Genomic DNA, 13,981 nt, shown 5'->3' with positions numbered 1-13,981 from the left:
CATCAAATATTTTTTCCGTTACGAGATGAAGAAGACGACCGTTTCGCCGTCTACATAATTTTTGACGTGTTTTTCTTCACTCTTTCGACCGTAGAAGCTAAACATTTGATTTAAATTATTTTTAATGAGTTATTGCTGAGGCCGAATAAATAATGAGTTAAAAGATATATGATACGACCCTAATGAGCTTCGGCAGCATTTCACACAAATGCTTAAAGTTCAGCGAATCAGGAATTCGTTTTTACTACGAATAGAAGAGTACAATAAATTCTCGATATGTATCACCTATTTTTTCCTCTTTCTTCTCTTACTTAACGTCTGATGTCTTATCTGCCCCCGCTTCCCGCCCATTTGGGCGATATGATCTGAGGAGGGTAATGAGGATGTGTAACATGGTTTTTGAAGGGGAAAGGAAATGGCCATCAGAATCACTATTTGCCGCAGGTGCAACTGCAGGGTATATTACGTACATATGATGTCATATACTAGCTCTCTATATAAATTCACAGATAAGGAAAGAAAGGAACAGGAACATATAATAGAAAAAGGACGATTTCTTCCGTTGGTGAGTGGTGAGCTGCCCCAGTGCCATCTATTGGTTACTCTTGTGGGCCAAAGCAAAGGAATTGTTCTTAGAATAAACGCCCGCCGAATACATGTTAAATGTTAGCGTCCTCGTAGCGCAGCTGGTAGAGCACCCGGCCGGCACCCGGAGGGTTCTGGGTTCGAGTCCCAGTCAGGCCGCAATTTTACCCTCTGATTTGTGGCTTTTTCCATCTACCTCAGCACTGTTGTCCTCGTCCTTTTTATATTATATGTTCCTATCCCTTTCTTTCCTAGCCTCTAAATTCATCATTAATTATATTATATATATTATATCATATAATAATAATATCCGTACATCAACAGTCGATGGAACAGTGGAAGGAGAAAAGAGCACTGGATGACGAAGCCTGAAGATGACCGACGCGGTGAGGTTCGGAAGAAGCAACAGGGAAACTAAAGGGAAGGCCTTGGACAGAGTGAAGAGCACGACTTAGGTGTTTGGGACCTGCCAGGGAAGGGCAGAAAACCAGCCGATGAAGATGATCCGTATACAGAGTGTCCCATTTATCTTGACCACCCGAAGTAACTTTATGTCCAGATGCAAATTAAGAAATATGTGTCAAGAAAATGTTCATTAGCCGTCACGGGGACATTTAATCAGCATGACTGCCTTCCTTTTAGCTTTGTTACTTACAGAAATATGAACAGCGGTATATCTTTTTTAAATGGAGGAAATGAATTGCCGAATAAAAAATAAATGGTGCCATTTAAAAAAGAAATACCGCTGTTCATATCTTTGTAAATAATAAGGCTACAAGGAAGGAAATCATGCTAATTAATGGCGGCTAATGGACATTTGCTTGACACATTTTTGAATTTACATCTGGACAAAAAGTTATTTCGGGTGGTCAAGATAAATGGGACACCCTGCATATTACCTTTCGACCCTGATATATATACATTCTGAAATGCGGTATGTTTACCCTGGTATATATGCCGCATTTCAGAATGGGTTTTCACGAGAAAGGGTCAACAGCAATCAGCATGGAAGCTCAATGAGCACCGAAGCAATGCATAAAACAAGTGACTGTGTGCGCAGCCACGCATTTTAATTTGCATCAAAGGATAATGGCGAGCTTCAGGTTTCAATCCCGACAAAACAAAACAATTTATTGATAGAAAATTCAAATCTTTGTGTAAATAAGGTGCATGAGGTTTAATACGGATGCATTTTGAAATGGATTCACATAAAAGAGCATATATTTTCACTAATCTTGATGGGCAGCCTTGATCCCTCGGTTCAATAATTAAAACGTTAAGCAATCATCGAATGATACTGTGAGGCGAAATAAAAATAACTGGCTTACCATAAAACGCGGGTATCAACAATATACAAGCTTCGAATCAACCTTAAACTTAACCATTGCTATGAAATATTTCTCAAGCATTTTTTAGCGATTGGAACACCTCGATACGATTGAGTCATTGTCATTCCCAGAGGAAAATACTTTTTTTTAACTTTTGAAGTAACAGCGCAGTCTGACAATAATAATAATAATTTCCATTAAACCAATTTGTAAATTGAAAATAAAAAAGGCGGATCATGAATTGCCATTTTCCAAACTTTCATCATCTATAGATTTGAAAATTATCTCTTAAATCCAGATAATGGATAAAGACATGAAAAGCCATCGCCGGAAAAAGATTTTCCATTAATATAGATTGAAATTCTGATGACATGGGATTAATGGATCATGAACGCTGTCGAGGCGTTGAATCAGAGGAAATTCATGTTCATCATAACAAATTTTTAAAAAATTTAAAAATTAAAAGTGGATCTTTTTAAAGGTATTCAAGAACACAATTTAGGGCTAATAACTTAGGATTTGATAATTAATACAACAGGCATCACTGCATTATTGTAAGTATCTAAAAAATTCATCATCAACTCAAATACTTATTGTATCATAATTCTCTTTCCAAACTAAAATCTTCTACCGCATGCTGGTCCCTATTTTTGGCGTAAATCTTTCCTCATTTTTATAGTTTAGTTTACCGGGAAATTATAATTTTTGACAACCCCAATATAAACCCCTTACACAATGTTTAGGGAAGCACAATGTCACATAAAAATTAAAATGAATAAAATGCCTAGAACTCTAATATATGAAAGTGAATATTGAAGAAATATGTATGGAAATTTTTGTAATAATTAAAATGGTAAGTGTTCTTAATATTAAGATAAATCACACGATTATTCGTGAATATAATTAGCTGGAAAAAATTTGTTCAAGCTATTTGTCTCCTATTAATCCTATAAGGAAAGGAGGATAAGTAGAGACGTTCAAAGTGAAGTTCAAATTCAAAGTGAGTGTAAATTAGGGATTGGAGTATGTGTGACAAATACTCATATATTAATAATATGAAACTAAAAATAGTATGTTATTTATTATTTTTGGCTTAAATACATTCTCCTCACTGCTCAAAGCTGTCTTATATTGTGAGTTTTTTACGGAAAAATTCACTGCTGTTTCAATAGTATTTATGACTCCAATTCTTAAGCTATGTGGTCATAAGAAGAAAATGTAACAGGTACTCCAATTCGCCTAAGATTCCGTGATTAATTAATAGCATCGTCATTACGGAAAACTTAAAAATATAAAGTAGTCTAAAATCCTTGAAATCATGGAAAATCAGTTCAAAATGTAGATATTATTGAACATTTTGTCAAAATAACTTTGAATCTTACCCTTTTACATGTGATACACGTTTCAGACACAGAGACCGCAGGCAAATATTTGCGTCACAATAGTAAACAGTGATATAATCCAAATTTTCATTAAAATTAATGGGAGATTGAAAAAGCCGAGGATTCATTCCTTAAATATTCATATAAAAACTCTTATGAATATAAATTGAGGTAAGCAGATCAATTGGTTCAGATCCATTGCAAAATGACTTAATCCTGCTCTAAAATTTCCGATCGATGAAAGGTCAAAAGGTGACCACGACAGAGAACGAAAACACTCGTAAACCGTCAGTCAACTCGTCAACTGATATAAAATTATATAAAGACGCCGATTTAGTGCACAAAAATAATAAGCCAGATGCGTGAATTTATTTTCATAAATTTTTAGCAGTTGTTCGAATGTCATTAATAATGGAAAATTATGAATGTGATGAATAATCAGAGGCTTTCATTTGTTCACTCTGCGGATAATAAAACGATATCTCTCTCTTTTTTCGTGGCACCACCGCACATGGTGGGCCCTAATGTCCTCCAGTATTCCTTGATCTTTGCTTTTCTCCTCCATTTTGAGCGATATTTCAAGCAATAAACAGTTTTTTTTAATACTGCAAAAGTCCTAGGGTTTTAGTGTCCAACTAGCTTTGATACCAAAACTTAATCAAAACAGGCGCCAAATTCTTTTCTTAAATCGAAGCTCTCCCTTTTTGTACTGAAAACCAGCGTATATTTTAGTTTCTCAGGCAAACTACTGTATTTTTCATTGAAAAAATAATTTCTCAAAAAATTTAAGGCAAAATTAGACGATATCTATAAAAAAACGTTATCCAGACAATTATCGAGGAAGATGAAAGGGTAAAAATCTTCAAAATGTTTTGGAGGACAAACTAGACACCGAGGAAGAGCATGGCAAGTCTCCAAAAAACACCCTACCTGTTACTCATTTTTAATGCAGACTGATTCTAGAGAAGAAAATGCCGCCATCAAATAGAATATCCATCAGTGAGCAGCAACGGTGTTTATCAATAGCCAAGGGACAAGGTGCACTAGAAGATGAAAGAATGTATAGCGCGGAAAGACGTATCATTGGTGAACGGACAGCACATAATATCGTATCAAAAATGGTCGCAGATTTTATCTCTCCAGACACACTCAACGGGATATACTGTATTTGTGGTGTAAAAATCTAGTTGTGATTTGATAACAATTTTAGCGCATGTACACATAAAATTCGACGATAATAAGTGTTCGTCATTTTATCTTTTCATTCCGATAAATATGATATATCAGTTATGGAAGCCAATTATAAGAAAATGACATAATTACTGGTGTATGACAACTCTCGCTCAATCTATTTTGAAATATATCTTTGCAAATCATATTCACTTTCAAGCATCGGTCAAGTAAGGTATTCTCTATGGCAAGCAACCAGCTCCAGAATGGGCCGCATATTTGATTTTATTTTCGAAGACGCAAAAAGTTGCATTAGATCTCTTCGGATTCACACACGATAGAATTGTTACCTAGTTAACTTAAGTTGTTGAGATATCTCGATGGCATGGGGTGAAATACTTTTTGTAGCCTTACACAAACGTGAAAATTAGAGAAAAGCTTCAGTTCGCCATATGGTTTCGTATCTTTGGAATATATTACAATATAGACCATTAAAATTAAAAATTATTGGTAAAATTTAATAAAAATGTGCATTTTTTGCTGAGGTGTGGATCTGGTGCAGCACTAGCTTGAATATGTTGAATTTTGGGAAAAAACAATACGGACTTTTTCTGTGAAATTTGTTTAACGTTTACGGCCACATACTCTGCTCCAAAAAATAATGTATGATGAATAAAATGCATCATCTCATGTAATAATGCATTGACAACAGCTGTGTAAGTTTCAACTTCAGTACTAAAAAAACATATTTTAGAGGTTTCAGCGAGCATTTTTTTATTTCAGCCCACTGCACGGGGGGCGGAGCGCGCCAATACATGTGGGAGGTCCAGGGCACGGCTGCGTGTTGGCAAAAAAAATGCACACGTAAACAAATTCGGAGGGCTTTATAGGTGGGTGGATGGGCGGTTGTAGTTTTGGGGATAGCGCTCGCTTGCCAGGGGTCGACTTAATAAAGAATATCCTTCGCCCCAACGGACGGGATTCACCTCCAACACCACGCCGCCCAAACCCGCCATCCTGCTCCAAAGGGGAAAGAAGGAAAAAGGGGTACCCGTTCCGGTTACCACTTTGCTAGGTGCGGCAATATCACTATCGCTGAATTCACGTGTAGAAAAGACGAAATCTTACTCTCGCAAAATCGTGAAAAGAAATCTAAAATTTATTCTAATCGATTACATTTATTTTTATATTCATTTCCACTCCCATAACACTGAAAACAGCACATATTGGCATTTTACATCAGAATAATTTAATACGGTAACAATTGCATTTGCACAACAAACGACCGTACACAAGATTGAGGTCACCTGCAAAGGCGGGACTTGAACCCCCGACCTCTCATTTGGCAAGCGAAGACTTTGCCCGAACGCCACCGATGCCGGCATTTCGTAATTTTATTTTGAACTTGTATTTAAGGAGGGTGTTTTCACTTCAAAAAAACCAATCCTGTGCAGTGACGACCAGTTATCATCTATACTACAGCATAAAAATTGAGTCTGTTACTCGATTACAGAAAAATTACTGAACAGATCGAAAGGAAATTTAGCAGGAGGGTTCTTGGTATACCCGGTACATATATAGTCTACACAACAATGGATTTGGGGCCTTAGAAGGATATCAAATTTTTGGATTATCTTTACATATGGACATTTAATAATTAATTCGGCTACTTAGTGATCTCTATACTTTAATTTCAGTTTTTATTATTTGACTTCCGTTAGAGAGACCAAATACTTTCAGCTAATGATTACAGTAAATTAAAATCGCATGAGACCTCCAATCCCTCAAATGATAAAGGATTTGTTCATTTAAACTAGCTCCTTTTTTCTTTCATTCCCCTTCGAACCTCAACAGGAACTCACGATATTATTTCATAACAATTCATATAGGTAAGTCTCAGTAAACCATAATATCCATACTTTTCGGTTTACATCGATGTGTCTAGCATACTGTATTTAGAGATTCTCGACTGGTGACTTCACTGAATGAGTAAAAATAATGGAAAACCTGAGTATACTTAAGAATGATTTATTTGTTGAAGATGACATTATTATAGAATAGAGTTACGAAATTCTCAACGCGTTTTATTTTTTCCCCAAGTCATCAATGAGTTTTCAGTTTTGAAGGAACACCAACCCTTCTTTATATATTGATGACTCTAAGAAAGTTATTATCGTCATAAAATCATGTTTCGGTGATGGAAAGGGCCTTATATAATTAATGTCTGCACTTAGCGAAAAATCCTAACGCCCAATCCTCGTCCACTCTCACTCCAAACGCGTAGCGTGTTTCAATTTTTGACGTGCACGGTTAATAAAACCATTTTGCCTTCTGTTGTGAAGCGGTGAAAAAATTCTTTGAGCTTTTTTTATTATTCTTTTTGGTTTAACGGCTCACTGAATACCATCCTGTAAAAGATCCTGTCTTTCCACATGGAGTTCTCCGCATTCATGGATGGAGGGGGAAAACCCTCATGTGCCAAAATATAGCTTAAACGGATTACTTTAAAATTGGTTTTAAATCCACAGTTTTTTCAATGTAGAAACACATTTTGCCTGTCATTTTAACATGGTCTCACGCATCCACTGATTGTTATCACTGTCATATTATTGCCCAGCCAGCAAGGGAAAGCATAAATAATAACTATGAATTTATTTTACAAAAATTAAAGTAGCAGAGGTAGGCGAGGTGTAATGGAAGAGACTCATTAATAAAGATATAGCCCATTTTTATACATTTTACATTGAAAACAGGGTATTACATCATACTGAATTTCTCAAGAACAGTGTAGTGGAGATTGACATGACGGTCAAAACGCGTATACGACACTGAATAAATGTGTAGAAAACTGCCATCTATTTATCAATAAGTCAGCTTAACTAAAACCTTATCTATTCCTCAATCAAAATAATAGCAGAACTCAATTGACTGAGGTTTTCGATACCTCCACTGCACAAACGCTCTACAATCGCCAATCGAATGAAATCCGCTCATCTAGTACTACTAGGACTACTATATGAGCGGATTTGATTCGATGGGCGATTGTTGAGAGTTTTTGCAGTGGAGGTATTGTTTACCTTTGAGGAAATTTTCTGTCTTGACGATGGAAGAAAAACCTTATTTAGAAATTAATTACATTCACATACTATGATCATTATTCCACACCATTCCATCAATTTCATTATAGAAAAATAATCACTTATTGGTTGGAATTAAAATAAGCTTAGCCGTTTTAACTGAACTGTTTTTTTTTATTCATAAGTATACATACTGCGGTGCGTGCTAATTTTATTAGCTTCAGTTCACCTACAGAGACAACATTTGCATTGATATCGCTTCAAATAAGAAATTAATCTGAACGAAAGAATTTCCGCCTCGTCGACATTATACCGAACATTAATATACAAGGATTCAGCAAATATATTTCCATCCCCTTAGGCGTGCGCCAGGATGAATAGTCTCCGGTTTCAAAAGTTAATAGACGCTAACAAGTGAGACCATAGTAGGGTGGTAAGTGATAATAATCAAAAAGAGCGTAAGAGGCTTAGTTGGATCTTTGAGCGAAACCTTAAAAAAAAAAAAAAAACGTAGATGCACTTAAAAGGAAAATACTGAGGATCCAATAAGGAATTGAAAGGCACAGAGTTAGGCACATTTATTTTGATAAATTTAAGCAAATAGGTTTAAAGGTGAAAGGCCGGGAATGCTTCGTCCCTAATGGGCTTGTTTTCTCACCGTAGGAGGTAGTAATTTCTCCTGAGAAATATAATAAAAATACACCTACGAACGAGACGTTCAGTTATCGAAGTATAGCCCGGTTCATATGGAATATAAGCGAAAAAATAAATTAACCGCTAAACGGAAAATTGGCTTTGAGACGTTAAATGGAAATTTACATTTAATTATGCCATCTACATTCTTCAGAAGAACAAACCGCAAACAACCGCACGCAATGAGTTTATCGGGTGTAAATAAAATATGTTTCTCCTAAAAACGTGCATAGAACAAGAATTAATTCTCTTTATTTCACTCCCAGTTTTGAACTGTTTAAATGAAGTCAACTTTTTTCGGAGTGATAACATAGAAAAACATAAAGAATGATATACAAGGATATCGTAATGCCCACCAATTTTATTTGACAGCTCAAACCTTTTCTCAATTGAAGTTCTATATTTAAGATTGCCTTACAATAATCATCAGTACCTGGTTAGAGAACAACAAAGTCAACGGTAGTTTTCGGGTTTTAAAGATTTATATTTTCATTAGAACAGAGACTTCCAAAATAAAACTTATAAAACTCATGGTAAGGCCCGTATTCTTGGTCTAATTATATCCGACCCTACATAACAAGAGGCCCCTACAATGCCCCTAGGGCCTACATGCGTTTCTCAGTCGACCCTACATAAGTAGTTGGGGATGATTCCGTCTTCAAGTTCTCGGAGATGACGTAGATGATGGCGCAGTTCCAATTTTCCACTCTGGTTGCGTGATGGGATTTAACTGTGAAACTAAGAAAAGACTTCCGATAATTTTCGGGCATATTGTTGGGGCAACGGCTCAGTGTAAATAAACAATCTGTGTCCGCCAGGTCGTGTTGGTGCATTAATTATCGCCACACATACTCTCATATCAAGCCAAAAGTAGAACTTATTGTCTTTGAGTTACTCCGAAAGAGGTCTGTAAAAGATAGTGATAAGTACGGGGTGGATATGATCATTGCCGTGAGAACTTACATTGCATCATCAAGGTTTGTCATTCGATTTTACCTTCCGTAGTTAAGTTTATTACGTGGAAAATAGCGGCATGAAATTATACGTTTGCTATCGTTATACGTAAACGAAGTATTAATTTCTCAAAAGCATACAAAGTGCCAAACCTGAAAAATATTAATATATATTCGAAGAAACGAGGTAATGTATACCACTTTATTGTACTTATTATTCTTCAGCCAATTTTATTATATATTTCACTTGATGAGTATAATGTGGTAGTATTAGTACCTTTCTGCTGTATTTCTGTACATTACAAAATGGTTCGTGCAAACGAAAATTGGCCGACATGTTTTTGTAGGAAGGGCTGGTTCAGGTACATTAATTAATCCGGGGCGTTTAGTTCCAAAAACGGCCATATGCAGGCCTTATTATGGCATATGTAGGGTGAGATCAGTTTATGTAGGGGATTTTGACGTATCAAGGGTCGGTTGGCCTTACAAGGTCGACTGAGAATACGGCCCTAAGTCCACCAAGAACTTCGCGGCAAAGTCCATTTATCACTAATCAGTACCCGATGATGTTGGTGCAGATGATCAGTACCAGGTGATGGTTGGTGGTTGGTGATGTTGATCAGAACCTGTTGATTTTAAGGCAATCGAAACTCGTGTCGTGAACTGTTTAATAAAATTGGTGGACAGTACGATATCTTTGTTCATCATTAGAAATTTTCTAACCTTGGCAATCAATTCTAAATTACTAGAAACTAATGCGCGCTGAAGACACCATCGGTTTGCACGCGCGCCGTAGGCCGCTAAAAATATGTCTGGAAGCCATCTGCTGTCGCCATCGAATTTTACCGTCGGCGCCTTCTGAAGACTACTTACTTTACTACTTTTTCTCTAAGATTTACCGTTTGTGAGAAAAAGCCATTCGAATGTAGGCTGGAGCTGTATTCTCCGTAATATGCATGACTATATTGTTGCGCTCTCCGAACATTATTGGACGCGTAACTCAGCCTACATTCGAATGGCTTAATCTCATAAACGGTAAATCTTAGAGAGACAAGTGAAATGACAATTTTGTAGATAAATTTCTGATCTACAATTTTGGTCTGAGCAATTTTATCATAAAACTAACCGTTTGGCCAAAACATGCAAAAAACTCATTTTTGTGACCTTTGACCTTGAATAACATTTTTTGCACACACGGGATCGATGGGGACTTTTCAGGATTTCATTAGAGTGGTATCCTTGAGGTTCATGCAAATTTTCAGCTTGTTGGCAATTTATGCAAGGGTCAATGTCTATTTTGACCGGGCTATTAGTTTTGGAAACGGTGTATCGTTATTTTGATCGCATTAAGCGCAGCTATTTAATTCTTGCTTTTTTATGAGTGTGCTACGGAGTATTTTCTTGCTAGTGGAGAGGGATGAATAGGTTTTATAATATGAATAGAGGAATTTGAAGCAGATGACTCAGGCGATTATACGACGGGCATGTGAAGTGATTCCCATTAGTTCAAATCGTGATAAAGGACAAAAGAAAGAAATAGTGACTTCTTCAAGAAAGCCTAATTTGATAACGTGGGCACGTTAAATGGTGCTTTAACTTTCGCATGTTCAGTGAGTAACGCCATTGACAATTTTGTTGTAATGAAAATCATTCACTTTTTCAAATTAGTGGACACTAACATAGTGAAGGAATACAATAGAAAGAACCACAAAAAATCCATAATTAATGTAAGGCCTCCAACGAATAAATGCTTATACAACAACTGCAGTCTAATTCATCATCTTTTTTATATTGTGGTAGTTGTATATTTCCTATATATACTATTTGTTTCATTGTATGCAATGCCATTTACTGAGATTTTTCTCATATTGTGAACACTAAATACTATTTATGCATATGAATTGCAATGTAGTACTTATATGATTAAAATATCACTTATGGCATTTTACAGTCATGGTATTCTAGTTAACTGCTTAGTCTCAACAGTGGACAGGGCCGGGCGACGTAGCTGGGGGGAAACGAAACCACCGCATAATTGGGGGTATTCCATACCAAACCCCCGCATAGTTGGGGGATATCTCATGCCAAAATCCTCCGGTAGGTGGGCGACGCAACAGTAGTTTTTCCCGGGCAAATATTTTGTCTTGAGCCGGTCCTGACAGTGGATGTCGAGAAAAAGAGTGTTGTAGGTCAACGAAGTCAGTCTCTCAGTTTAATCATAGAGGTATACATACCTGCCATCCTTTCCCCGCCGGTGATCAGCATGACCGTATATATCACTTGCTACAATGTTGCGGCATTATAGCAAGAGGAAAATCTAAGCAAATAAAGACATAAGGTGCAAAAAAGTTTCTCGGGTTTTCCACCTGTTGATGTACTCCATGTCTCCAGACGTTTCGAGCAGCGACTTGCTGTTCATCCTTAGGGGATCTGGATCTGATTGGCTTCCTTGACAACAACATCAACTGGTGGCAACCCGAGAACTTTTTCTGCACCTGATATGCCGGGAAAAACAAAGATCATAAGCACAAGCCATAAGCATTTCGCTGGTGGATTTTCGAATTAGCGCTTTAATCTGTGGCGAGCCGCCAGAGGCGCTGCTCGCGGCGACTGCCCTGACATCTTTAGGTAAGCGACAAGAGAAAGACGAAACGTTCGTGAAGCTCTCTTTGCTCTATTTTTTCATGGATTTATCCTAGGAAGAAATAATATGGGCGGATGGAAAATTATTCGGTAAATACATGTGGAGATGACATACTTTGTTTATGGACGGGAACGAAGAGGCAACTAAGAAATTTTTTACACCTTATCAATGGTTTAAATTCAAATATCAAGTTCACTATGGAGTTACAAGAGGGCAGCACTCTAAATTATTTAGATCTAAATATTTCCATTAAAGACGGCCACAGTAATATCTTGACCCTGCATACCTCAACAGCTTTGCTAACCGCCAATTTCTCGTTCACTTTAGATGTCAACACTAGAGGACAGCACAGGTTTTAAACATCGTCGTGAGAATGCGCGTTAGTTCCAACGATGCGGGAACAATCGTAATCTGAACGAGGCATAAGTGAGACCTGATCGTGACAAAAGTGCGGCACAGCACAGAAAAGTGGCCTAAGCAGTCAAGAGTTAGTTCGAATATGAATGAGTGAGGCACTCACCTTGGCAGATGAGTGAGAGAATGTGGACTGTGGCGAGAAGAATCCGGCCGTCTCTAGGCCCGCCCCGCTGAAGACACCTGCAGCCGACAACCGCCATGGCCATCCGACGCTTTTCGCCGCACTGCGAGAGAGAAAACTTCCTCTTCCATAACTGAAGACACTCTTCCCTCTATCATTTTCTCAGTCAGCGGAAAGCGCTAACGAAATAAGTATCTAAGGTTCGATCAAGGGAAGGTCAGTAAACAATCATTTTAAGTAATATCGCTAGAAAAAGTTCTAGGGATCGTACCACACGTCGTGTCGAAACCTAAAAACACGTTCACACATAATCTGCGCCTTATATTATTATTCCCTCGATGACACTCGTGTGATAGCGTGACTCCGTGCATTTTGCAGTGAATAGCGAAGCGCTGAAAGCGCATAACCACTTTTCACGTGGAAATACACGGCAGTAATAAGTAGCAGAGCCAATAAATCATATAAACCACAAATATAATGCATCCGAGACGACTGTCAACCATAAAAGACCACTTCCACTGCGGTTAGTGGCGAAAGCCACTGAACGAGACGCAGCTGCCTGGTGGCGCCGCCAAATAAAATGCGCGCGAAACTGGTACAGATGTAATGCATGACCGCCATGTTATTGGGTCTCCTTTAATGGAGTCACCCAAGGTGACTTAATATACGCACCTTGCGATTCACCTTGACCCCTAGGTTCTCTGGCAAAGGTGAGGAGCCTTTTACGCGTGTCAACTGTTCCCTCTTCTCCGCACTGACGTCTGACTAGCGCCTCAGAGCCGTTTGCCCGTCGTACTAAAGAGGGAGATTCCCTTGCGAACTTCCCCTCCATTCCCTATCCCCTCCACTTCCACTCCCCCACCCTCCACCTAGCGACGAAACATTCACACATTCCCGTCATCACACCCCCACTACCCCACTCCCCTAAAATACAAATAGCGCGTCCTGTGGGGGGGGGGGGGGGTTAAATGGGCCTGCTGACCTACTCAGAAACAGCTGTTTCATCGTCCGCCATAGGAATGGACAAAAAATATCGGCATTCGGTAGTACCGAGTACTATTTTTTTCTGCTCCGGTAGTACCGGCCAGTATTTGAAAGCGGTAGTAACGTGCCGGTACCAGAAATACCGGTACTAGTATGGCCGGTACTTCGACAGTGCTGCAATTTTTTTGTTTTATTAGTCCACTAACTAAAACAATTGAGTGTTGATAAAATTTTGTGCGAAGCTAATGTTATTGAACGGAAATATTACCAAAAACAGAATAATTAACGGTATACTGCATATATTCGTGAGGATTTGATTTCACGACTAGGATTTTTTCTCTATGGACGTAATATTCCATCCCACTTTGAAGCATCGATTAGAAATAATAAAAAATCGAATTAAATATTACTTGCATATATTTTCGATAGTTGAAGCTAAATAGCTTATTGTAAAAAGTTCAAAATTTAGAATTGATATGTGTTTTGACTTGATCCCAAGGTATAACGAATACATTACTCAAGCCAATGAAGAATAAAATATGAATGACTGTTTTCGTCAAGTCCTAATTGAATGCGATGGTGGTTGGCGTAACATGGTGAAACTCCTTCATGATGCACAAAGGTTAA

The 13,981-nt window shown here is 37.8% G+C and overlaps 1 protein-coding gene across 2 annotated transcripts in view; it reads right to left on the bottom strand.

Moving 5' to 3' along the window:
- The window catches only part of LOC124165657 (zwei Ig domain protein zig-8-like), a 313,548-nt gene extending 300,395 nt beyond the window's left edge, over positions 1–13,153 (bottom strand). For both annotated transcript variants that reach the window (XR_006866278.1, XM_046543133.1), the window contains exons 1-2: positions 13,043–13,153; positions 12,353–12,473 (exon numbers count right to left, since the gene is read on the bottom strand). Coding sequence is in view for 1 of the 2 variants with exons in the window: in XM_046543133.1 (XP_046399089.1) it covers positions 12,353–12,455 (103 nt within the window). In the remaining variant the exon portion in view is untranslated. The remainder of the gene's footprint in view (positions 1–12,352; positions 12,474–13,042) is intronic.
- Between the last annotated feature and the right edge of the window lie 828 nt (positions 13,154–13,981).

This window comes from Ischnura elegans, chromosome 9, assembly GCF_921293095.1.
Source record: "Ischnura elegans chromosome 9, ioIscEleg1.1, whole genome shotgun sequence".
Classification (NCBI taxonomy): Eukaryota; Metazoa; Arthropoda; class Insecta; order Odonata; family Coenagrionidae; genus Ischnura; species Ischnura elegans.
Note: the sequence above shows the minus strand (reverse complement) of the source record. Positions and strands in the feature narration are given on the sequence as shown.